Consider the following 27,727-nt stretch of genomic DNA (forward strand, 5'->3'; position numbering starts at 1 on the left):
AGCAATAGAAAATAAACACTTCAGGTGTTACATTGGCCAGAGAACTTCAAGTCCCGGGTAGCATGCTCACTCCCACAATGCCTTGGGAGTAACATTTTCTCCTTGGAATATGCACAAAAGAGCACAAAAGACCTGTTTACTTAAGACCTTGGAAGCTATGACATAGAAGCATAGGATCTTTGTTCGAGGTTTACAAAGACCTAAGGAAACAGTGAAGCCTTTAAAATGAAGTGATCCCAAACTAGAAAAACAGGTGCAATTGAGAGCTCACTGTAAACGACACAATACACATGGCCCATCAGCATCCTGCCTTCAATGAAATCGTACATCTCAGCTTACCCGTTTCCTTGGAACAAATCAGCAGTAGGTTTATTGAGTATATAGACAGCAAAGTCACCGACGTCAGAAGTATCCTGTAGCAAAGAAAACAATCCAATTGTATTATCTAGCAAAGAAAACAATCCAATTGTATTATCTAGAAAACACATTTTGGAAGGGCAATGGTCTCCTGCCGGTTAGTTAACCTGACTAGTTAGCATCCAGTTAGCTGCCTGATTAAAATCTCCATGCAAATTCTATCAGATGAAATGCTCACCAGAGTCTAAGTCAGTGCACCAGTCCCCACCTGTGAAGTAATTCAAAACCCAAGCAGCTACATGGGGGCATTCAGGTGATGGCTGTAAGATCGGGATATGAAAGCAAGCCTTTGTAGCCCATGGCATGAACACTCTCGGGTTACATCCGGGTGGGAAAGCGGTTTGATGGGGTGGCAGGGAAAGACGTCAGTGACCTTAAGAGAGCGACCATGTGACCTTAGCAGACCTTCTTGACTTCCTCTACGTCTGATTTCCCATGCATATAACCCAAAGACTCCATCTGATACGACCACTCGGCAGCTATTCCTCAATCTCTATACTTGAGGCCGTTGATTTCATTTTTTTTTTCTTTGCACCTGGTTCCTCTTCGACAAATGCAAGCCTCTCGAAAATGTGGGGCACTTTCACAATCAAGTACAACATGAGAACAAATTCATGTTTTTGTTTGGGCACAGCTGGCTCATGAACAGACCCTTTCTCAAGGAAATGAGTGTCTAAAGCGATGAGGGAGGGCACACACATTATTTCTAAAGTACTTGGGTAAAACAGACATGCTAACTGAAAACAAAGCTTGTCTATTAAAAGAGAAGAGAGAGAGAAAAAAATAGAATTCTTGTCCTCAAACAAAACCACTTACTCCCTCCATACAAGGACAATGCTTTGCATATGTTGGCTCCACTTTAGCCGTAGCAGAATTAAAAGCAGTTATTTATTTTCTCCGTTGAGTGGCACTTGGCTCTCTGTGAGCTCAGGTTCCCACATGCACACCTGTGGGCCCGCAGCCCTGGGGCAGCGGGCACCTCTTCTGGGCCTCTTTCTCTCCTTCCCCTGGGCGGAAAGGCTGTTCTCTCTGATTCCACGGTGTTTGCTTCCCCTGCACACACACTGTGCTGTCATGGTCCCCAGAACAGATGGACTCCAGAAACAAGAAGGCTAAGTCCAGAGGCAAAACAAACCTCAAAAGAAAGCAGAGGAAAAACCGAACACTGGAAAAAGCTAAACCGCCCTGCTGACAGAGGGGCACAGAAGGTCTTCATGATTGTAGAGAAACTGCATTCTGATTCATATGTATCTGGCGGAGATCCGTGAGTGAAGAGGGTGAGGAAGACAGGAAGTCCCCTATGGTCTATTCTCACTGAGGGGCAGGGAAATACCAAGAACATTTATTACTCACCCAGGAGTTTTCAATGAGTTAGGATTTAACTGGATTTAGAAAGGGAGAACCAAACAAGTCTTCTAAACAAAATACATGCTGAAGAAACGAACTTTGGGTTTTAGTGAACATCAAGGGGCAACTTCTACAGGCACATGTGATAGCCCCAAGGCATGGGGTAATACGGACTTCCTCATGTGGACAGGAAAAGGGCCAATTTAGGATCTGCCTTGTGCTATTCTTGACTAACCAGCAGTGTAGAGGAGGCATTATCAACCACAGAACCAAGAATGATGGATGAAAAGCATAATCTTGTAAGGGGAGGATGCACCCAGCTGAAGGGTTGGCTATCAACATCTGCAGAATGACTCAGGTATTCCAGGAACACATCTGCATACTCTCCCATCCAATAAAGAGCACCTGGGACCACACAGCTCTTGCACACGGTTCCTTTCCACATTCTGTGAGCCCCGTTTCTCTGTAGATGACACTCGGTGGCCTCTAGTCGATGGAAGAGGTGAAGAACCTCTTCAAAAGCTCTTGTTGCTCCTCTTCCTTGTTCAAGAACAAGGATTAATCAGGGAAAATTTTTTATTCTGTTTTTGAGACAGGGTTTCCTTGAGTAGTCTTGGCTATCCTGCGACCCGTTTTGTAGACAGGCTGTGCTTGATCTTACAGAGATCCACTTGCCTCTGCCTCCTGAGCGCTGGGATTAAAGGCGTACACCACCTCCGGCAGATCAGGAACAATCTTAATAAACTGTCCCCATCTTTCCCACACCTGAACACAGCAGGAGATGCTCTTCGCCATCTTTCCCCAAATGCATCCCTTCTTCTTTCCTTCTCCTCCCCTAGGACACTCTTACCACACAGTGCAACCTACTCAAACTCATGAACCTCCTGCCTCGGCCTCCTGAGCGCTGAGATTTCAGGTGTGAGCTACCACACCCAGCCAGACCTTGCCTATAACAGAAAACCGACATAATACAAAACCTGAGGCTGAGAGATGGCTTAGAGATTAAGAGTACTGGCTGCTCTCCCAGGAGGACCAGGATTCAATTCCCAGGGGCCACATGGTAGCTCATAATGATTTGTAGTTCAAGTCCCAGGGGATCTGAGGCTCTCTTCTGGCCTCCACGAGGCATTGTACGCATATGGTACACAGACACACACACAGGCAAAACACCCATACCCAAAGTATTTTTAAAACACCTTTTTCTAACACACCACTAAAAAGCAAACTATATACGTAAAATTCCAAGAAGCTACACCAAAGTCTAGCAGGTAATTTAGCAAGCTGCACCTTTTGGCTTAGATCTTAGGAAGAAGCAGTATGTCATCTAATTGTTGTCTAATATGTCGTCCGACATACTTAGAATAGTTTTAAAAAATTCAAGTTAGAGATGCTTTAAGAACCAAACACCGTTGACACCTGACAGAGTGAGCCGTGAGGAATAAAGCAAACAAACATGTGTGTGATCCCTTATCTGAACACATGAGTTTCCAGCAGACAACGGCCCGATTTGTCCAAATAGTCAAAGACATAAGACACAAGCCGCCCAGAGATCACTGCCGCCCACGCAGCACTTGGGAACAGCTGGCCGCAGGCAGGAACTGCACTGGAGAGGTGTTGCTCCTCCCGCCTTGGGTCACCTTGGCCAAGAAACGATCTAGAACAAGTAGCTGTATACGGACAGGTGGAAGGGGTGGAGAGAAGGCTGCCACAGTGAAGGATGTGGTTAGGAGTCTGAAGAATTGTGTTCGTAACACCGCAAAACATGCGGCGGAGGAAACCGCCAGATGTGGTGGCACAAGCCTGGAATCTGAGCATTTGTGAGGTGGCAGCAGGCGACCACGAATTTAAGGCTAGCCTCAGCTACTTAGCATGTTCAAGGCTAGCCTCCGCTACTATGAGACAGAAATAATATGACCCCCGAATAAAGAACCTCTTTCCCAGGCTGTGTTCCAGGAACAGACTAGAAGATTTGTTTCTCCTGACGGGAAGGCTGCTAGGAAACAGAATTCTGGATCCTGGAGCAGAGCACAGTCTTCAAAGACTGCCTGGCATTTCACCCCAGAAAGGAGGGAGACCTCTCTGCTCGGTGCCAACAGGCAGACGTCAGACTCCGCAATGCCTTCTGATGGGGGATGTACTAGGCAACCCATTCTATTTCTAGAAGTTCTGTGTGTTAGAAATGAGGCTGAGCTGACACAGTTGCAATTACTTCTACATTCAGATGTCACTTGACTTCTGGGCCTTTCTCAATCTACCCGGAGAGGCTTTTCCGCCGAGCAGCCCTGGGAACTGCCATGCTCTGACTTAACCAACTCCGACCCTTTCATCTTGTAAGTATTTGGGCTGTCCCCACCTGAAGCCAACCTCAAGGGCTATGTGCTGGGACAAATACAAAGACACAACATCACTTTTTTGTCTAAATGGTGCAAACCATGATGGAATTTTTTAATTCTCTGAGTTGAACATCATACACTAAAAGCAGAGACAGCTCATTTTGAGATTCATTTTTCCGGTAATCAGGCCAACTTCTGTTTTGTTGCTGTTATTTGGTTGATTGGTTTGGTTTTTGGAGATTCTGCTAAGTTTGCCTGGCTCTATTTTGCCTATCAAAGCGCAAAACGCCACCTGTACATATACTACATTTGATCTCTCAAGTCACATGACATCGTTTTCAACTGCTAATCCTCCTCACCATATGCCGGCCATCTCATCAGCTTCCGGTCTTCTGTGTGCCTTCTCCCAAACCACTGGTGGGGACTGCAAGTCTCATGGACTACACCTGCGGAAGATGACCTGAAATAGTCACCCATAAGGCAGCTATTCAAGTCCACGCCTGCAGCTCAGACAGGCCTGTCCCCTACTGCCTCAGGCTTCACAGCCTCCCAGCAGGAAGGACTCTCGATTTCGGTTTCCCAAAGGCAACCATCTGCGGCCGCCTCCCCTTTCCCCCTGGCGCCAAGAATCCTCTTCCTGTCTAATTGCTTAATATGTGTCTTTATCCCTAGATTACAAGTCAGGCAATGACGGTTTCATTCACCTATTCATGCTCAACACCAACATGCAAATGGGCTAAGAATCCATGAACTCAAAATAAGGATCTTGCTGCAAATTATGTGAGACTATATCAGTATCTCGGTAAAATCGAGACGCACCTATCTATCTAAAGCGGTCCTGTGACCTGGCTGCTCACACTTATCTCAGCTGTTAGTCTGGTGACTCTAAGGGACAATGCTGGAGCTTTCTCCTGCAGCAACTGTATGTAAATGAGCTGTTTAATCATTTACCCTAGCTTGAGACCTTACAAAGCACAAAAAGAATCTCCCCCACATTTAGTCCCAGGGGATAAGCCTGCCTCCACAATATTCTGAATTACTGGGACAGTGTCTTTTTTTCTTCTTTTTTTCAATAAGAATTTTTTAATATAAACTTTTTTCATATTACATAGCTATCTCTGCTTCTACTCTCTCCCCTCCTCCCACTTCACCCCCCTCCACTCATCAAAAAGGGCAAAGTTTCCCACGGAAAGTCAACAAAGTCCTACACCTCACTCCAAGGCAAGACCAAGGCCCTCCTCCCTACATCCAGGCCTAGAAAGGTGCATCCCTCCAAAGAGAATGCACCCCCAGATACCAGTTCAAGCACCAGCGAAAAGTCCCAGTACCACTGCCAGTGTTTCCACAGACTGCCCAAGTTGTGTGGTGTAGGGAGCCACCTGGAGAAATCGCCATTATAAGATGGCGCAGGTGGTCCTGCAGCTTGGAGGTAAACAAATCCTTCTTTGGAATTGCTGCATGGGGCTGAGCGCCCTTTGCCTGCACATGCGCAATTGAGCCTTTGTCCCTAGCCAATCTCGAGGCTCCGGGCATCAGCAGACTGGTATTCACCAATCAGGACAGTGCCAGAGTCCCTTCAACCTATATAAGCAGATGCTGCTTGGCCTTCTCTCTCTCTCTCTCTCTCTCTCTCTCTCTCTCTCTCTCTCTTGCTTCCTGCGACCAAGAGGCTCCAATAAAGTGTGATTTGAGAAGAATCCTCTACTTTGTGGTCGTCCTCTACTTGCTGGTCAAGGGGCGCGCCATAGTGTGGTCCGTGTTGCGCCCACCCCCATCAGTCGAGAGTCAGCAAGCTTCCAACAGTTAAGGTCAGCCGACCGTGGATAGCACCATCATGGTCATGAGCCCTTCCCACACATATTATCACTCCTCCCTCTCCTGGGCTGGTCTCCCACAGCTCAGCCCAGTGCTTTGCTGTAGATCTCTGCATCTGCTTCCATCAGTTGCATGTTGAAGGATCCATGATGACAATTAAAGTAGTCATCACTCTGATTACAGGCGAAGGCCAGCCTAGGTGTCCTCTCCACTGCTGCCCAGAGTCCTAGTTGGGTCATCCTTGTGGACTCCTAGGAATTTCCTCAGTGCCATGCCCCTCACCAGTCCCTTAATGGCTCCCTTAATCAAGATATCTCCCTCCCTTTCCTCCCTCCCTTCTTGAGCATTTGTTCCCTCATGCTCTCCTCCCTCCCCCATTTACTCCCCTCTCCTAATTTTCTCAGGAGGTCTTGTCTCCTCCTGAGAGGAGGGTTTCCCCTTCCCTGGGGGATCCATGTATGTCTCCCTTAGGGTTCTCCTTGTTACCTAGCTTCTCTGGTATTATGGACTATAGGCTGGTTATCCTTTGCTTTACATCTAATATCTACTTATGAGTGAGTACATACCATGTTTGTCTATCTGGGTCTGGATTACCACACTCAGGATGGTTCTTTTTTTTTCTAGTTCCATCCATTTGCATGCAATTTTAAAGATCTCATTGCTTTTGACTGCTTAGTAGTACTCCATTGTGTAAACGTACCACATTTTCTTTATCCATTCTTTGGTTGAGGGGCATCTAGGTTGTCTCCAGGTTCTGGTTGGTACGAATAATGCTGCCATGAACAAAGCTGAGCAAATATCTTTGTGGTATGAGTGTGCATCCTTTGGGTATATGCTCAAGAGTGATAATGTTGGGTCTTGAGGTACACTGATTCCCAGTTCTAACAAATGGCCACACTGATTTCCAAAGTGGTTGTGCAAGTTTGCACTCCAATGGAGGAGTGTTCCCCTTACTCCACATCCTCTCTAGCATAAGATGTCATTGGAGTTTTTGATTTTAGACGTCTTGATGGTATAAGATGCTATCTCAGAGTCATTTTGATTTGTGTTTCCCTGATGGCTAATGATGTTGAGTATTTCCTTAGGTGTCTTTCGGTCATTTGCAATTCTTCTTTTATAGTTCCCTGTTTAAATCTGTGCCCCGTTTTTTGATAGAATTATTTGGCAATTTGATGTCTGGTTTCTTGAGTTCTTTATATATTTTAGAGATTAGTTCTCTGTCCGATGTGGGATTAGTGAAGAACTTTTCCCATTCTGTAGGCTGCCATTTTGTCTAAGTGACTGTGTCCTTTGCTTTACAGAAGCTTCTCAGTTTCAGGAGGTTCCATTTATTAATTGTTGCTCTCGGTGTCTGTGCTACTGGTGTTATATTTAGAAAGTGGTCTCTTGTACCCATATGCTCAAGGCTACTTCCCACTTCCTGTTCAGTGTGGCTGGATTTATGTTGAGGTCTTTGATCCATTTGGACTCAAATTTTGTGAATGGGGCTAGATATGGATCTATTTGCATTCTTCTTCATGTTGATATCCAGTTATTCCAGCACCATTTGTTGAAGATGTGGTTTTTTATCATTATATAATTTCAGCTTCTTCATCAAAAATCAGGAGTTCATAGGTGTGTGAATCAATATCAGGGTCTTCGATTCGATTACATTGGTCCACCTGTCTGTTTTTATGCCAATATCAAGCTGTTTTCATTACAGTAGCTCTGTAATAGAGCTTAATGTCAGGGATGATGATGCCTCCAGAAATTCCTTTCTTGTACAGGACTGTTTTTTACTATTCTGGGTTTTTTGTTTTTCCATACAAAGTTGAGTATTGTTCTTTCGAGGTAGGTGAAGAATTGTGCTGGGATTTTGATGGGCATTGCACTGAATCTATAGATTGCTTTCTGTAAGATTGCCATTTTTACTATGTTAATTCTACCTACCCAAGAGCATGGTATATCTTTTCATTTTCTGATATCTTCTTCAATTTTTCTTCAAAGACTTAAAGTTCTTGTAATACAGGTCTTTCACTTCCTTGGATAATGTTACCCAAGATATTTTATGTTATTTGTGGTTACTGTAAATGGTGATATTTCTCTGATTTCTTTCTCATCTTCTTTATCATTTGTATATAGGAAGGCTACTGATTTTTTTGAGTTGATCTTGTATCCTGCCACATTAATGAAACTGTTTATCAGCTGTAGGAGTTTCCTTGTCAATTTTTTGGGATCACTTATGTATACTATCATATCATCTGCAAACAGCAAAAGCTTGACTTCTTCCTTTTCAATTTGTATACGTTTGATCTCCTTTTGTTGTCTTATTGCTCCAGCAAGACCTTTCCATACTATGTTAAATAGCTATGGAGAGAATGGACAGCCTTGTCTTGTTCCTGGTTTTAGTGGAATCACTTTGAGTTTCTCTCCATTTAATTTGATGTTGACTGTTGACTTGCTGTATATTGCTTTTATTATGTTTAGATACATTCCTTGTATCCATGATCTCTCTAAGACCTTTATCATGAAGGGGTGTTGGATTTTGTCAAATGCTTTTTGAGCATCTAATGAGATGATGATATGTTCTTTTTCTTTCAGTTTATCTTTATGGTGAATTACATTGATAGATTTTTGTGTGTTGAACCATCCCTGCATCTCTGGGATGAAGCCAACTTGATCAGGTGGATGATTTTTTTCATGTGTTCTTGGATTTGGTTTGCCAGTATTTTATTGAGTATTTTGCATCAATGTTCATGAGGCATATTGGTCTGTAATTCCCTTTTTTAGTTGCATCTTTGTGTGGTTTGAGTACCAGGGTAACTGTCACCTCTTAAAAAGAGTTTGGCAACGTTCCTTATGTTTCTATTGTGTGGAATAATTTGAGGAGCAGAGGTATTAGCTCTTCTTTGAAATTCTGGTAGAATTCTGCACTGAAACCATCTGGCCCTGGTTGGGAGACTTTTGATGACTACTTCTATTTCCTTAGGGGGTTACAGGTCTATATTACACTATTTATCTGTCCTTGATTTAATTTTGGTATGACTTTCCTCTGGGTGCAGGACAGTCTGTGCCTCTAGCAGATGTTGATAAGGTTCTGGGGCTCCTCTCCAGGGGCGGGCTCTCCAGGGGTAGTCTGGGCCAAGGCTCTGGTGGTCACAGATGTGGAGGAGGATGGTAGTGTGTGTGCGGAGGCTGTTTGGGGTCTCCGAGGGTTGTTGGGTGGAGGTGGGGGAAGGGAATGTTCTTTCATGGGCAAGGGCCTAGACAGCTGAGCCCTCCAAGGGGTAACCCAGACACTTACCTCTCCAGGGAGGGCAGTGTTCTAAGATACACTTATTCTACTTTCTGTGAGAAAATTTTCACTAATTTCAATGAGCTTCTAAGTACCTATTTTCGTGTGTATGTGTGTGTGTTCCTGCTTGTGTAGGTGCACATGAATGTGTGCACATGTGACTCCAGAGGCCAGAGGACAATATAGGTGTCGTTCCTCGGAAGTTGTTCACCTTGTTGTTAGAGATAAGAGTTTATCAATGATGTAGAGCTTGCCAAGTAGGTGAGGTTGGCTGGTCTGCAAGTCACAGGAATCTGCCTATTTCCAGCTCACCAGAGTTGAGATTACAAGCTTGAACCACCATAACACTTTTTTAAAAATATTTATTTATTTATTATGTATACAATATTCTGTCTGAGTGTATGCCTGAAGGCCAGAAGAGGGCACCAAACCTCATTACAGATGGTTGTGAGCCACCATGTGGTTGCTGGGAATTGAACTCGGGACCTCTGGAAGAGCAGGCAATGCTCTTACCCTCTGAGCCATCTCTCCAGCCCACCACAACACTTTTTTAAAAACACAAAACAAAACCCAGGTTCTGGGGATTGAACTCAGATCTTTGCACTTGTGTGCATGTACCTTTACCAGCGAAGCCATCTCCTGAAACACCTGTACTTTTAAAAAAAGATTTATTGTTACTATGTTGAATTATGTGTGTATGTTCTTTTAAAAGTACAGGGGTTTATGTGGGTGAAACTGAAAGGTGTGACAACAGAAGGAACTAGAATGTTTGCAGTGATTAAATATTCTATATCATGATCACGGTAATGATATCACAAGTACTGGGAGATTGGATTGTAATGCACTCCCGAGCCGCCATCACAAACAAGTATGTCATGACACCTTAGAAGAGGTGACACTGGATTGTGAAGGTCTAATTATGCAGCAAAGTGCTCCCAACACTCCCACCTCAGCAGCTGAGCCCTTAGAAAAGAGGGAGATGAAACAGCAGTCACTGCTGTGAACCCAAATTAGTGCAGGTGGGGGGTATCTGGGACTGTCACACAGCTGAGAGCTCGTACCTCCTCCAGGACCAGTTTCTCTCTGAAGAACAAATTGCTCTTCCCTGCCCTGTCTTGCCAGAGTCTGCACCACACTGTGTACTCTAGCATGAATTACCTGGAGGACTCGATAAGGTGAATATTCTATTCGGCAGGTCTGGAGTGGAACCTCAGGTTCTGCATTCCTAACAAGCCTCCCAGAAGGGCTGGAGCTGGTGGTCCATGGACCACGCCTTTAACAGTGAAGAAATCTCCCAGAAGTGCTGGTGTTAGTGGTCCACGGACCGTGCCTGTAACAGTGAACAAGCCTCCGAGAAGCGCTGATGCTGGTGGTCCATGGACCACGCCTGCAGCAGTGAATAAGCCTCCCAGAAGCGCTGATGCTGGTGGTCCATGGACCACGCCTGCAGCAGTGAACAAGCCTCCCAGAAGTGCTGATGCTGGTGGTCCACGGACCACGCCTGCAGCAGTGAATAAGCCTCCCAGAAGCGCTGATGCTGGTGGTCCATGGACCACGCCTGCAGCAGTGAATAAGCCTCCCAGAAGCGCTGATGCTGGTGGTCCACGGACCACGTCTGTAACAGTGAAGAAATCTCCCAGAAGCACTGGTGCTGGTGGTCCACGGACCACGCCTGTAACAGTGAACAAGCCTCCCAGAAGCGCTGATGCTGGTGGTCTGGTCCACGGACTACACCTGCAGCAGTTAGACACACAGCCCAGCTCTGGCCCTATGGCACACACATCTCAGCTGTTCCTGATTCTCATAATACGACACATCTATCTATGTACCTCCCACATTGTCTGCAGAGAGATGCCCTACAGACAGCCCAGCTCAGCTACTGGAAACAGGAAAGAATACAGTGAAAGGAAGCACACACCGCCCACCCAACTACCACTGCTGTGTGACACCGACGGGCTCTGTGAAAAGCCAGACTGTGACTATGTTTCTGGCAACTCCTTTAAGCTTCCTTCCGTCACGCAGGTATATATTTAATCATTATTTACACCCCTCCCCCACGCCTTCGCTAGGTGCTGAGCCTCAGTACACGACGTAATTTTCTCTCTTTTTTTTCTTTGTCAGACGTTTGGCATAGAGCTATGGGCCACTGTTAACTAGCTGGGCAAAACCCATGCCATGTTGAGGCCATCCATGTTGTCATGAGGATGGTGGCCACCAACCGTGCAGCCCACAGACTGACCAGTCCCCAGGATCTCAAGGGTTTCAGAGAATTTCCTCCCTAAAAATTCAGGTTGAATCTATCAAGCAGATTCCGGCCATCTGATTAAAGGTATTGTTTCCAGGGTATCTGGGTTTTCTCTTTTGCCTTCGGTCTTCTGGAGGTTTCCTAAGGGCTCTGAGAATTACCAGGCCAGCATAGATATTGCCACCACAGCCTGACCCGTCCCTTCTGGATGTGCAGTTTCACTATGATCCTCAGACCTCACCACTCACTGCTGCCTGTGACCTTGAAGCTGTTCCTGGGAGTCAGGTGGCCTTGGTACCCACCTCACAAGAATGCACATTGCATGCACAGCCTGCATCTCGTCAGAGCTGAACCCCAGTGGCAACAGTGGGAACAGCTGGTGGTGTACCAATTTGGATTTAGAACCAAGGAAAGAGGCATGCTGGCCTCTTCTGTGCTGACACCAAGCACCTAATTCTTTCCCTTCTAAATCCAGGTAGCAGTATAAAACAACTTTATCACAGCTTCAGTGAGGTGGACAGAACGGCTCACACAAAAAACCAAACCAAAGCAAAGACAGTCTGTGTGTCAAGTTCTGTTCGCCAGCAACCCACACCCCTCACTTAAAAGCTCAGTCTGTCTGCTGGTTGATGTAGGGTATTTGCAAGAAAGATTTTAAATCCAGTACACTAGAATTGGGTCAGCCAGAAGGAACCATCCATTGCTTTCTGGTCATTCACCTTCCCCCAGCCCTCTTCCTCTACTGCTGGCTTCTCATTCATGGGCTTCTACCTCTAGTCCCTCACCTTGTATCTCTGCTAACCTCCCTTGCTCCTGTCACATCCCAATTCAGTCCGTAAAGACTGAAATCTCTGTTGAGGGGAACTGGAAATAGCAGAGGGGCGGAACACCACAGAGGACCCAGCTGGGGACGGAGATTAAGAACTGGCTGTCTGGTGGGAAGGCTCAGACCTGGGGATTTTCCAGCCTCATGTGATAGAGATCCTGATAGGGGAAAAGAAAAACGGGGGCAGGGCTGGAAAGATGTTAAGGGGTTAAAGGTTTGTACTCCTCCTCCTCCAGGGGACTACAGTTCGGTTCCCAGCACCAACACCAGGTTGTTCACAACTGCCTGTAATTCCAGTTCTGGGGATCTGACATTTCTGGCCTCACAGTCACCCATACTCGTGAGTGTATGCAGACAAACACCTACATAGTCATATACACACTCACACATACACTCACTCACCTCCCCTCTTTAAAACAAGAAATCTTCGAAACAAGAAAACTGAGTGTGGACAAGAGATGGGTATAAGTGAGGGACCCCGACCCTGAAAGCAGATGGGGAAACACACACTGAGCACAGGTCCTCAGGAGGTTCCAGCAGTGGCGGCCCCCACCCTGGGGAGTCAGGTCCTCAGGAGGTTCCAGCAGTGGCGGCCCCCACCCTGGGGAGTCAGGTCCTCAGGAGGCTCCGGCAGTGGCGGCCCCCACCCTGGGGAGTCACACCAGTGCAGAGCAGGAGAGGCAAGGGACACAGAGAACGTCACTCACTGGGAACTCGATGGGAAGGAGACGCACACTGACGTGTGTCATGAAGAGGACCACGGGTTTCAGTTCATAATTCACGTGAGTATTCTAAAGGCTTTAAAAACTCAAAATCCTCTTACATGAAAAGATTTTTAGGCCCTTAATCAAATAGGATTCCCAACATAATTAACAAAGCATTTAATTTGCTAATAACAAAAACAAACTTTGGAGTGTTCATCCTTAGCACTGTACTTCACTTCTCAGTGCTACCATCGCCGGCCCTACCTACAGGTCACCGAAATACAGAAAGGTTAAGGATTCTGCCCAGGTAGCAGAGCTAGAAGATCAGACACCAAGATCCGGAGGAGAGCGATGACTTGTTCTGCTCACACAGTGGCCCAAGAAAGGCCATGGGTCTCACAGGCTGGTTCAGGACCAAGCAGGAACCGAAGACCCACCCGACACCTTTCATTTGCTTCCCTGCAGACAGGTCTAAATCCGTTCATGCAAATCTTACCTTGCACTAGCCCCACGGTTCGTCAGCTATTTTTGTCTAGAAAGCAAAATCCATCTCCCTGATGTCTGAGACTAATATTATCCCACAAAGAGAGGGGTTTAAAAGAGACACGAAGACAAAAATAGAAATCAGGAGGCCTGAGCTTGGAGGAGGAAGTTGTGCTGGTTGGAAAGCGAGCTCTTACAATCACTTCCTGTTTTCCCAATAGTGGGTAGAGGCCGGTGGATTTGTGTGGGACTTAATGTGTGACCGTTGGTATTATCCTCACTCCTCCAGTATCCTAGAAGGACAATCGGCTTCTCTTCTCTTCACTTCAATCCTAGAATATTCCACCACCCACTTTCAGCCTCTGAAAGATAAAGTCCTCCTTATAACAAGAGAAACGATTTAGACTGGGTTTAGATTGCAGTCCCAGAAGCCTGCTAGATGTGTGTGTGTGTGTGTGTGTGTGTGTGTGTGTGTGTGTGTCCATCCACATGTCCCCCCCTCACTGCGTTTCCACTGCAACTTGCGCATATGCCCATGGATAAGAAATAGACCTGGAATGCACAATAGATATGATCCCTGACCCCCAGGAATTATTGTCGCCCTAGAAAAGTCATTTAACCTCTGTGAATCTCAATTTCTTCATCTGTAAAATGGGAAGTGACAAGTAAGGGTCTTGGAATTTCATAAAACCCTGTGTAATTTATGGCTGTCTTCTTTATATTCCTTCTAAAAATTAAAGCCCACTCCCAGTAGATACTGTGATGCTGTTCTGTCGGCCGCTGTGCACCAACCCTTGACATGGATGTCCATCTTTCATGCTACGCATCTAACACGGAGCAAAGCAAAACCAACTGGGCTACACTGTAGGCAGAGACATAGGTTGGCTATTGCTTCAGGAGATGAAATTTAAGTTTCCTTTACAAACCCATACCTCCAGACTATATTTAACCCCTATCTCCCCTGCTGTGGCCAAGCACGCCCTGTCTACCGTGAGCTAGGGTTAACAGAAAAGCACTCTAGGCATCGTGGAGCTGGATAATGGGGTGAGGACTAAGGACCACAGAGTTCTCTCTTACAAGCTAAGGAAAATACAGTAGAACATGGAGTAGAGAAAATACACTAGAGGCCATGGTGCTGTGCTCTTGGTACAACTGAAGCACCAGAGGCAACAAAGTGTAAACCAGGTGAAACCCTGTGCATGTGCACAGCACACACAAGCAAACACAACCACACAGGCTCCCATCTGAGACCAAGAGAATTGAATTCTTGGAGCCAATTTATCAGAGGCATGTCAGATGACCCAAACTAAGCAATGAGAGTTCAGCTTTTGAAAACAATGCCTGGGACCCAACTCCTACACAGGCCAGCTCTTTCTGTTTACAAAACAGGCCCTCACTGTTGAGTATTTCTCTATTTCTGAAAAGCTTCTAAATCCAATGAATTTCAATAGAGTTCAACGGCTCTAGCCCTGTCCTTTCTACATCGGTTCCGAATGTTGGCAAGCTGAAGGTGCCACTTCTCCGCTTCGAGTGTCATTATTCTCCAGCAAGCGCCTCTGAGGCCAGCGGGTTTTGCAGCCAGCAAAAGAACATTTTTTCTCTTCAAATCATTTCTAAGGAACCGTGACCATAACTCAAAGAATTTTAAAAACAAGTAACTGACTGACAAGGGAGATGAACATAGCCATAGCCATGGACCTCCTAGGAGCATCCGGATAGGGCAGGGTCTCCTTGGTGACTTCCATTTAACCACTCCATTCTTTATATTACATAGTTGTCTTTCCTTGGGAGTGCTCAAAGAAGATGACTTAGCATTAACAGAAAATAATCTGAGAAGTAGCACATAAGCCATCTTTTGTTTAGAGCAAAAATATCACCTTAGGGGGCATCTTTCCTCACTCCGAGGCCTTTTGGGAACGTATACGTTTAGTATAATGAGTTTTTGTTTTATTTTGTTTTTCGAGACAGGGTCTCCCCATGTAACAGGCCTAGCTGTCCTGGAACTAGTTCTTGTAGACCAGGCTGGCCTTGAACTCACAGGGATTCACCTGCCTCTGCCTCCCGAGTACTGGGATTAAAGGCATGTGCCACAACCACCCAGTCTATGATAGTTTTAACAACAGATGAGTCTTTGGAAAGACGCACCACAATCTTTAACTCTGTGGAATCTGGGATGGCGTTTAGTTTAATAATAAATGACTGAAAGTTCGGTTACTTCTTCGAAAGGGCTCTTTAGTAGGTCTTCAACAGAATGTGAGGGAATGCAGGCAAACTGTGTGAAAGCTGCAGTGGTGGTCCGAAGCAGAAATGTCTCCTAAGGTCTGGGGCGTTTGAATACTCAGTCCTCAGTCGGTTGGTGGGGCTGTTCGGGGAGGTTTAGTCGGTGCAGGTTTGCTTGAGGAATATGTCATTGTGGGCAGGCTTCGAGGGGAAAACCTCTTTAGCCTCCACTTCCCTCTTTTTCCTTCGCACTTGTGGGAATGGATATGAGCTCTTCTCCATGCCCCCACTTGCTGCTCAGCTTCCCCGTCCGCCATGATGGACTCTTAACCACTCTAGAACCTTAAGCCCCAAGGAACCCTTTCTTGCCTTAGTTGTGGCAATTTCACCAGTGCGACAGATAGGTAACTCATACAGCCATATGCGGTTTAGCAGGCTTATGGTTTCGCAATGCACTTCAGGCATGGAGTTTATCTGCTGCTGCTCAAAATTTAACGGCCTCAGACCTGCAAATTGCACCGTCGAACGCCACAAGGCTGGTTCCCTTAGAGCAGAGGGCCCTGCCTGATCTTACAGGAACGTTAGCAAGATCATTCCGGGATGCTGGTGATTTCATCATCTGAAAGCTACATTACATTAGGAAGTAAACAGTCACTGACCGACATCCATTGGTAAGGCTGCATTCCATCCAACACATTAGTAACACATCTGGTTCCAGAGAATGGCAACACTGCGGGTGGGGGGGGGATCCCCTAGACACACAAGCCTAGGTGAAATCCTGGGTCCCGCTATTCTAACTCACAGTCATGGATCTTACTAAGCCTCAGTTAAGCTTGTGGGGATAGTTCATGGGGTTAGTTAAATGGAACTAATACTTAACCCATAGCATAGGGTTGGTGGTGGGGATTAACAGGGTAATGTGTTCTGTGTAAGGACCTATGGTTACTGTGTAATAAATGATCATAAGCACTCAGTGACTATTAACCTAGCACTCTGGTTAATAATGACCGCAAAGTGCTTACTCTGCCAGGCACGACTGACACGGTCTGAATTCTTTCTCAACCACGTACACAGATACACACACATGCATGCAAACCACACACTCCTCATAGCTGACCTGGAGTCCTGGGGCAGGTACCAATTATCCCAGCTCCCCCCTACATGCCCCTTTGAAGAATGTGTTCTTAGATGCCTTATACCCTTTCTGTTTCCACAGTCACTACCCACAAGAGACAAACTTTCCAGAAAACAAAAACCCATAAACATCGGGCATTATAACCAACCAGATTAAAATCTCAACTATTACGTTTGCACAGACTGCAATGCTGTGTCAAGTGTAATATGTGCAAAGGGTTGCTTGCACACTCACTGTCTACAGCGAAGAGGTATTTCAGAAGTTATCGTGGATTATGTTCTTTCTTGCAGTTTAAGCGCTGGGCTAGGGAGATGGCACAGAAGATACATATGCTGGCTGTGCGAAGTTGACAACCTACACTCGGTGCCTGGAGTCAAAAGCCCAGATGGAAGGCATACGTCTGAGAGACACACAGCGAGAGACAGCGTTTCTCCTTTAGGTGGCCCTGGCTGTCCTGGAGCTCCCTATGTAGACCAGGCTGATTTCAAACTCAAGATCCACCTGCCTCTGCCTCTTGAGTGCTAGGATTAAAGTCATGCACCACTCTACCCAGCTCAGGAAATTTTTTTTTAAATTCAAAATGATTATAAATTTAAAGGTAAGGTTGTTAAAACAAGAAACAGTAAAATGTGCTAAGATGCTATGGAAAAGGATGAAGTTCATTGTTTCACTAGATTCTGTCATTTAACAAATATTTCATTTATTTAGTTCTATAGATAAGATTATACTCTAAAGAGGTTCAATTCCTATAAAATGTATACCATTAACAAAAATATTAAGAAAATGTGAAAATATAAAATAAACACCATTCTTCCATATCAGTATTGATGGAATTATATTTTTGTTTTTTAGGGGCTATTTGTTGAGACGTCTTGCTTTGAACCCAGGCTGGTCTCCAATCTACGATCCCCCTGCCTCAACATCTCCAAGTACTGGGTTAAATCATTAAATAGATTATATTAAACACATTAATGAAGATTAAATAATAAAGTATATTAAATAAATTTTAAAAATAAATAAGTGATTTTTAAAAAAAATTAGACTGGTTTAGGGATAATTTATCTTGTCCGTGGCCTTTTCCTCTCTGGAAGAAATTAAGGATTGGGTGAATAGTGCTTTGTGTTGAAGGGAGAGCGGGTGCCACCAGTACTGATGCTTGTTCAATACTGATATTATTATTATTATTATTATATTATTATTATTATTGTTGTTGTTGCTGCTGAATTTATCAACTTACTTTACTTTAGGGGTGCACATCCTATTTTTACTTGCAGGAGCCGGTTCCCTCCTGATACCATGGGGGTCCCAGGGGGTTAGATTCAGACCATCGGGCTCGGCAGCAAATGCCTTTACCTGCTGAGCTGCCTCGCCGGCCCTCAGTCCTGATTTCCAACTCTTATTTGCTAAGATGAAGATAGGGGAATGCTTATAAAAAAAGACAAGAGATAAAGAAGAAAGAACAGCGTGTCTCTTCTGCAGTTTTTCCTTAGTTGGATTCCCACCCCTGGGAATCCTGGATCCTATGATAGCTTTAGTCCATTGTGTTTCCCACAGAAGATAAACCCTTTCTTTGAGCTGTACTTTGAGGTTGCTCACCAGCAAACTTCCTGTTTCCTGGATGTAATGTTAAGGACCCAAAATTCAGCAAAATCCAACTTAACAGTGTTCCGATAACAGGGCAGAACCTCTTGTGTTGTCTTGAGTTAGATGCGGTGCACAGTAACAGCAGCCATTGTGCATGCCAATAATTGACCCTGAAACTCATCCAGGAAGAAGACATCACACCAAGAAGTTTCCAGGGGACCCAGTGAAGAACTCCACACCCAGCTGCAAGGCGACAGGGAGGAGCCTTCCCAGCAGCGGCTCTGAAGCCTGGGCACCCTCGGACTCCTTTTCCCTGCTGGCCAGCGAGTCTGGATCAGCGCCCTGGAGCAGCTGATACCTGAGCCTGCCAACTGTTGGCTGGCTGTGAGGAGCAGGACCAGCTGGCTTTAAAACAAGTCTGTGTTGCCTTGCTCTGAAGCCACAAAGTTTCATGTTCTGGGAGAAACTTGTGAGTCTTTCTACAACTGCCTTCAAGAGATTCCACCCCGGGGTTTGACAGGCTGCGCTCTTTGTGTATTGAGTACTTTGTGTGATGACTCCGTACTTTATTCATCCAGGGGATCGCTCTCCCTTCAACACAAAGCACTGGTTACCCATTCAGAGATGAAAAGGCAGTGGACAAGATGAATTATCCCTAAACCAGTCTAATTAAAAATCACTGATTTTTCTAGGAATGGTAGATTGGATTCAAGGATTTACTCCCTCGTGAAAGGCTACGGATGGGATTTTGTTTTGTTGTTATTTGTTTGTTTTGTTTGTTTTTGAGACAGGGTTTCTCTGTGTGGCCCTAGTCATCCTGGAACTCACTCTGTAGACCAGGCTGGCCTTGAACACACAGATCCACATGCTTCTGCCTTCTGAATGCTGAGATTAAAGATGTACGCCACTACCACCGCTGCCAGGTGGATTTTGTTTTATTTTACTCATTCATTTTTCTATTAAATTGCGAAATCAGTACCACAGAAGAAAACAACACCATTTTGGAGGAAGAACAGACAGAGCTTGACCCTGAACTGATAGAAGAGAAGGCAAAAGCAATCTAGATCAGACCAGAATCCCCCACAGGTACTGGCAGCTGAAGCCTGCAGCAATGGGAGAGGGGGCTAAAAATATGCTGAGTACATTTAATTTTCTTGAAGAACCTTCTGGACAGCCTCCCCCCCACCATCACCACCACAATATATATGCTATAAAGATGATCAATTGTTCCTCTCCCGTATTGACACAAATCTGAAGATGTTGATCAATATATAGTATAGGTCTGGTCAGGTGTGTTGGCACATATCCCTAGTCCTAGCATTTAAGGGCCTGGCGGTAGGAGCATTAAAATGTAGAGGCCAGCCTGGGCTATTCTGCAAGACCCTTTCTTTAAATAGACAAGGTAGGGACTAGGTATGAATTGTAACACAAACAGGACATTCAGGAACACATGCATGCGAGGACAGTCTCGCTATCCCTTTGGCCCCCACAAAGATGGCAGCCATGGCTACAGTGCCCTGAGGTAGGATAATCTGAACAGCCAGAGAGGAGCATCCACACTAGTGGTCCTTGGCGCAAAGAACTTCTGCAAGCAGCTCAAGGGAAGCTCTTACCTACAAGCCCTGTGCATCTGTGCCGGGCTCAACTTAGCTTTGTTTTCCCATTCTAGACCAGAGCAGAAATAGAAGCACCACCTGACGCTGAGGAAGATGTGAAATGCAAGGCTGCATCCAGCAATCCAAAGTTAACTGGGCCTGGAAATCAGTAGACAAATGACCCAGTTTATCCAATAAAGGAGAGAAGTGGGGAACCTACACAGATTCCGAGAGACTTAAGGCACAGCAGCCAAGTGCAGTCTACAGACCTCACTTGACTAATCCAGCTGTTTCTGTCCGTCGTGGTGCACACCTGTAATCCCACCCCTGGAGAAGCAGAAGCAGGTGGATCTCTGGGAGTTGTGAATAGCCAGGTGTCTACACAGTGAGACACTATCACAATAAAATAAAAACTACAAATCAACGCAAAGTTAATATTAGCTGGGTCAGTAGTAGCTGTTAGTAAGGAGTTGTTACCTGTGGGTTTAGCTGTAACCTCAGAGGGCTTATACTTTAGAGCTATCCAGAGACCAGTCTGTGAATGACGTGGTGTGAGGGCTTGGTTTTCAAGGAAATCTATGGGTGGAGTTGATCAAACAAGTGGAGTTGGGGAAGGAAGGGGACATGAAAATCTTTTCATTTCAGTCCACGTTTGAAATTTTCCATAATGGAGAAGAATTACTATGAGCGTCCTCAGAGAACACGCTGAGACTGTGACAGAGAGCCACGTGGTGCTGGAAGAGAACAGTTTAGAAGCTTCTCCAAAAGAAGGACTAACAGACGTGAAATAGCCAGCTGGAGGAAGATCGGCAGCCTAGAAATATCCCTAGAGGTGGGGCAAAAGAGGTTCAAAGTCTGGGGGAGAAAAAGATATATTAATACATAATAAAGTAAGAAAATGTTCCAAAATGGAAGGCCAGGGATTGAATTTCAAAATGAAGATGACAGGGTGCGGTGGTGAATGTATTTAAGACCAGAACTAGGGAGGCCGAAAGCAAGCAGATCTCCATGAGTCTGAGGTCAGCTTGGTCTCCGTGGTGAGTTTCAGGACATCTGGGGCTATGGGGAGAGACGCTGTCTCACCCCACAAAAAAACAAAACAAAATGGAAAAGACTCCTCCCAAAGGATTGACGTGACTGAAGAAATGATCACGTCAAGGTACTACTGTGGACCTGCAGAGCAGTGGGGACAAAGACACGCCATACGTTCCCAGTAAAATCAACCACACAGAGATCACACAGGTGAGAAGCACACAGGACCTTGCCAGAGGAAGGGCAGACAGCAACTCCTTCAAAATCCTGAAGGCCAACTGTTGCTGATACAGAGGGCTATGACTGCCCAAACTGCTGATCAAAGACACAGATATAACAGAAACATCACTCAGACGTGCGAGTCTCAAAGTCAGAAAGAGCAGGTGATGAATACAGAACTCCAGAGATTTGACAGGGAAGAGAATTTCCAGAAATAACAGAGGGAGGGAGGGAGGGAGGGAGGGAGGGAGGGAGGGAGGGAGGGAGGGAGGGAGAGAGAGAGAGAGAGCGCACCAAGCTCAAGGAGTATCTCCAAGCATCGGTTCTGCCACCCGTGAAACAGGGAACTGGCGACAGTACCTTCCTCTATGGTTGACACACAGATTCCATAAAGATTTGGTGCAAAGCAAAGAGCTATAGTGGTTGTATTGTCAGGGTGTCGATGCTTAGCACTGTGTCCACACATAACTTGACACGTTACAGTAGAGTTTTAAAGAGAAAAAACACTGAGGCCTGAGACAGCTCAATGAGCCCAGACATTTGCTTCACAAACCCTGATATCCTGGGTCAAAGTCCCAGATCCTGGAAAAGTGTAGGACCAACATCACAGTTGTCCTCTGACCTCTGATGTGGGTGGGAGGTCCTTCTGTATATGTGTTGCTTTTATTGGCTAATAAATAAGGCTGCTTCGGCCAATGGCTTAGCAGAGTAAAGCCAGGCAGGAAATCTGAACAGACATACATAGAGAGAGTAGGCAGAGTCAGAGAGACACCATGTATCTGCCGAAGAAGAAAGACACAGCCAGAACCTTTCCAGTGGGCCACCGTCTTGTGGCAATACACAGATTAATAGAAATGGGTTAATTTAAGATGTAAGAGTTAGTTAATAAGAAACCTGAGCTAACAGACCAAACAGTATTGCAATTAATAAGAGTTTCTATGTGATTATTTGGGCCTGAGCGGCTGGGAAACCAAAGTATGGTCTCCATTTACAGACCTCCACATTCATGCACAAGTCCACACGATGATGATGATGATGATGATGATAAATTTAAAAAGAGAAAAAGCAAAGAAAATCAGCGAAATTCACATTTCTGAATAAATAGATGACTAGCATCAGGATGACTGAAAAGTCGCAGAGCCACGGGGCTTTGGAGATGGGCAGGGCTCCAAGACACTGCCAACAAAATTTCCTTGTCCAGAAAAGGGAGCCAAATCTCAGAAGGGCTCAGTTAGCTGCTCAAGTCAAAACCGGTGTAGAAGAGGATACAGGGACCGACACACTGATGTTCATTTGCCACACAATGAAAACCAACTGTAACTACATTGTGTCTGCGAAGTGTGTCTGCGGCATCTTCAGAGGTTCCTGGGGAGGGGGTGACGACAACAATCACCATCAAAGTATTGTGAAAACTGGCCAGTTTGGTCATTACTTCCAATAAAACAAAGCTTCCATTGAGAGACCCAGAGGAGCACGGGGCAGGCCAGTGTGGTGACAGGCGGGTGTGACCTCCCCGGCACCTGAGTGTGAGTGCCAAGAGTCAGGACATGTGACGATTTTCCATGCGGTCCATTTTCCTCAAGTTCCAACTGAAAACATTTGCCAAGCCCCACCTAACAGTTTGAGACAAACCTTACGCAAACAGAAAATTGCCCGTTGTCACTGACTCTGAGGAACGGCTCGTCTCCAAGACAAACAGCTTCTTGGTACATCTGGGATAGTTACCATGACACATTTGCAATTACCTTCGAGCACAGTACATGCTCCAAAGCAGCTCAAAGACCTGAGTGACGAAAGCTTTAATATCATGACCAAGTGACAGATTCAGTGACAAGAGTTCAAAAACTACATACGGAAAAAGGCTGATGTCAAATGTCTCAGTCCTTGCAAATTTCTGCATTTTGATGAATAAGAAAGAATTTCTTCTTTCTTGTAAGTACTCAGTGTATTCCTGAAAGGCATTCAAACAAACCTGAAAGTATGTCCTGGTTCCTTAGCCAAATCAATAAATGAGCAAATAAATAAAAACTGTTTAGAAACGTTTCTATTTCTTTTTTTTTTTTTTTTTTTTTTTCTGTATGATAAAAGAAGTGAGTGAAAATGGAAACATGACTGTTAGCTTCCCGGCACACCTCGGCCCTATCCCTTGGGAACCAGTCACAGTGCATCACCCTTCTGTGCATGGCAGGCAGTACCCTGACTGTGCGCAGGTGCAAAAGGTCCCTTTAACAGACAAGCCCCGCCTACTCCCGCTCTTCTTGCTGTTCTTCGGAAGAGGCAAGCAGGTCTCTGCTTTCTTCTCCCCGCCTCCCCCCCCCATTTCCGCACTCAAGCTCCGTCTGCATGGCGTGTTTGTCTCCTGCCCTCAGCCCTCACCTGCCAAGGTCCCTCTCCCTACCTCTCCTAGGTTGAGGAGGGATTTATTATAGATATAAGGGAGAGTACAACTGGGGGTTAGGGAGGGCGGTGGGAGGGGTGGGGGTGAAAGAGAAGAGAAAGAAAACAGCAAGAGAGATCCAAGAGTGGAGCCTAGACGGAGCAGAGAGAATGCACGGCGGAAATGGCATGCTTCCGTAGGAGTAAGAAGCCGCAGGAGAGGAAGGGAAGCCCCCTGGGCTGGGAGAGGTTTATAGTAGGGGTAGGATGAGACGCACTGGCATAGCCACAGGTACTGAGGGACCCTAGAGGTCAAGCATGAACTGACACCACCGTTAGCCACTCATCCTGGGTTTCTCTGGGACCTGGCAGGAAGCATACATAAAACAGACGTAAAATAGAATTCATGGTCAATACTCACAGAAACAGGAGGATTCCAGTGTTAGCCAGGGCAAAGGCGAGTCCCAGAATCCCACTGCCCATAATGGCGTTGCTCAGGTTAAAGACAGACATGCCCAGGGAGGTCGTTCCTGGAATCTGAACGGTAGAAATGAGACATGCTCACTAAGCACATGGTCTCAAGGCAGTTCTTCAAGCCAAAGCTTCTCAAATACTACCGAGAACCCAGAGAGAAATGAAACTGGAGAACCTTCTTCCAAGTCTAATTGATTTTAATGGGCTGTGTGAGAAAACGTAGCCACCACCAAGGTGCCATTCTGAGCGCTGTGCTATGTGAACTGAGGTGTCGTCCCCGTGTATCCGAGGGGTACGCTAGTGAGCACATACGCTTTTATACTGCACCACACGCACACAAACGCTATCCCCAGTCGCGTGGCTAGGGTCGGTGCACACACCGAGGACACTTACATATTCGTCGCATTTCCTTTTCTCCAAATGGCTGTTGGTGAGACTTCTTCGGCTCTCACGGTCAGAGATGAACTTGCTGAAAAGAGAGATGGAACACATTTACCTTTATGCTAATGATTAGGAGTTCAGCAGCAATGCTAGATGAGATATTTCCCAAAACACACTGCCCGCAGCACGCTGTCCGCTGGGTGCTTGCTCAAATAAATAAAATCATCTTATTCAACACCTCCCGCTGTGTGTGTGTGTGTGTGTGTGTGTGTGTGGTGCACGTGCACACCTGCATGCTGTGTGCACACATTATCTCCATTCTAGTTTTATCAAATAAATGCTAAAACTCTCAGGGCAGATCCTTTGCCTCATTCTTTCTATATCTCCCACTCAACAGACAAAAGCTGCTTACCGTGAGTGAGAGGAAAGGCCGCTATGAGCTATAAGAGAGCTACACACTTCATATCATTTTCAAAGTAAACTAAAACACCACACACAATATACGCTTGCCTTTTGTGCAGGTTCTTCCCTGAGTAGACTAGGTAAGACTGAGACTACATGCACCTGGTATTAGAAAGAATACTGGAGCCAGGCAGTGGTGGTGCACGCCTTGAATCCCAGCACGTGGACGGCAGAGGCAGATGGGTCTCTGTGAGTTCAAGGCCAGACTGGTCTACAGAGCTAGGGCCAAGACAGGAACTAAAGTCACAGAGAAACTCTGTCTTGAAAAACCAAAATTAAAATAATAATAATAATAATAATAATAATAATAGAGACAAGCTCCTCCAGAGCTCAGATCCTCCCGTATAGGGGCACTAGACACGAAGCCCCACTCCCTTGCAAAAAAGACAGTAGCACCAGCTCTGCGCTTGACACAGGCGCAGACACAGGCGCAGACACGGGGCTGCGAGACACCTCTAGGCTATCAGGGTCGAGACAGGGAAGTTTAGGTAGAGCAAACATCCACAATGAAGAGTCAAAGTTGGGGATTTGAGGAAGGGTGAGGGGCTCAGAATTTGAATTCAGACTCTGACTATGCCCAAGGGCCTGGGCAGCCACCTTAGGAATCTTGTCTGTAAAATGGGAGTAATTCTATCACAGCAGCTGATGGGACGTCCAGGTCAGGGCAGAAGCCACAGAGGTCCACGGTTTCTCTCCTAGGGGAGGGGCTGGCCCTGGGATGGGTAAGATCCAGACAGCAGGAGAAACAGCAGGAGACACAGACACAGCTACGCAGAAGAACACAAGACCTTCTCAAGGCTAACATAATGCATTCAGGGTTAATTGCAGAACCTTAAACTTGTAATCTGTACACTAAACGAGACCTTCTATCAGTGAAAAATCAGCACAGACAAACGGATGCTTGTAGCCTTTCCTTGTTTATGGACGCAGACATGCATAGGTGTGCCCCATGTGCCGTGGCAATTAGAAGACAATGCTGCGGAGTCAGTTTTCTCCTTCCATCTTTACGTGGGTTCCAGGGATTGAACTCAGGTCACCAGGCTTGCACAGAAAATGCCCTTACCTACTGAGTCATCTCTCATTGGCCCCTCTTGTGTATTCTCCTACAACATTTTAAGATGATTTTTGGCCCTTTTGGTGATTAGTTTTATGTCAACTAGACAAGCTAGAGTTATCTGGAAGGAGGGACCCTCAATTGAGAAAACACCTCCATAATACCAAAGCTGTAGGCAAGCCATTTTCTTAACTAGTGATTTATATGAGAGGGCCCAGCCCACTGTGGGTAGTGCCACTCCTGGGTTGGTGGTTCTGGGTTGTATAAGAAAGAGGGCTGAGCAAGCCATGGGAGCAAGCCAGTAAGCAGCACCCTTCCATGGCCTCTGCATCAGCTCCTGCCTTCAGGTTCCACCCTTTCTTGAGTTCCTGTCCTGACTTCCTTTGACGAACAGTCATGAGGAAGTGTGAGCCAAATAAATCCTTTCCTTCTCAACTTGCTTTTCAGTCCTGTCTCTTCACAGCAATAGCAGCCCTATCTAAGACGGCCTTTCTAGAGAGTTCAATTCCCTAGTCATTGTCCGAATCAGTCACAGTAAATGTTCCTTAGCAAACATGAAGCCACCTGAACCGGATTTAAAGAAACATCTTTAAATAGTGCTTAGAGTTTTATGCATGTTTTGAATAATGCTACATGTCACAACGAAGTCCCATTGAAAGGAACTGTGGGGATCAGTAGTGTCTTATTTATTGCCTTTTTCTTTCTTAATTCAAGGGATCTGATCTGTCTGCTATCGCCTTTCAAAGCTCATACTGTTTTATTCGAATAAGCTAGAGGCCGCTGTGTATGCACATACGACAAATTTACTAAGCCACCGTCCACAGACCCTCTTTGCTTACGGAAAAAAACACTGGTGTCCTGAAACGAAAAGGCCATACCGGCTAATGCTGGTAGAGACGTGTGGGAATGTCCAGAATGAAGACAGATAAGGAATCCAGAGAAGTCAAAAGCAGTATTGGGTACAGTTAGGCAGAAGAAACTCAGAAGCAATGCCAGAGACTCAGAATTGCCTGTTCTCCGCGGGGAGAACAAGAGGATCCTTGGGGCAACTGGCATAGCCCCTAGCGCTTCATGTGGCCCTGCTTTTGTCCCCAGCATTCTAAATCTTTCCGCAGATGGAAGGCTTACGGTCTGGCTGCAGAGATGTGAGGAAAGGCAGCCCAAGGGCACGTGGGTGCTGGGCTTGTCCAAATAAAGACTCCTGCTTAAGCGACCCAAAAGACAACCAGGCTAAATTTAATAACAAACTCAGATCTGTGGTATCCTGGCCCAGCAAGTCTCCCATTTGCTTTTCTGATGAAGGATGCTTGTTTTCCAAAGAGAATTTCCACTGTTTCTTAAACAGAGTAAAAGCCCAAGCACTTTTTTCCCCCAGATAAATCAAAGCGCCAGTGAGTCTGATGTTAGAGCAGACCTCGATTCCAGGACTGGCAGCAGCCCCTGGAGCTGGAGGTAGAGGATGCTGCGCAAAGAAAGGAGGGTGTGGGAGTGGCCTGAGAGGAGGCGCTGCTGCAGGAGGGGATTCAGCAGGATCACACACTTGTACAAGTGGAGGGGATGAACACTGAGGCCTCTGCAGAACAAGAGGGATGATACTAACTTACAAACCCTGGCCATTAAAATACATGAAAACACTAATTCTGTCTCCCGCCTCATTTACTGGGGCATGACATTAGATTGCTCAAATACTTCTGCTGGTGTCATAGTCCTTTTCTATTGCTGTGATAAAACACGACTAAGGCAACTTATAA

General features: G+C 45.8%; 1 protein-coding gene across 6 annotated transcripts in view; it reads right to left on the reverse strand.

Moving 5' to 3' along the window:
- Slc38a1 (solute carrier family 38 member 1) overlaps positions 1-27,727 on the reverse strand; it is a 99,139-nt gene that overhangs the window by 19,828 nt on the left and 51,584 nt on the right. For all 6 annotated transcript variants that reach the window (XM_087899207.1, XM_087899211.1, XM_087899210.1 and 3 more), the window contains exons 3-5: positions 24,473-24,548; positions 24,027-24,142; positions 340-413 (exon numbers count right to left, since the gene is read on the reverse strand). In XM_087899207.1, the coding sequence (XP_087755333.1) occupies positions 340-413; positions 24,027-24,142; positions 24,473-24,548 (266 nt within the window). The remainder of the gene's footprint in view (positions 1-339; positions 414-24,026; positions 24,143-24,472; positions 24,549-27,727) is intronic.

Source organism: Myodes glareolus, chromosome 19 (genome assembly GCF_982192425.1).
Source record: "Myodes glareolus chromosome 19, mMyoGla1.1, whole genome shotgun sequence".
Classification (NCBI taxonomy): domain Eukaryota; kingdom Metazoa; phylum Chordata; class Mammalia; order Rodentia; family Cricetidae; genus Myodes; species Myodes glareolus.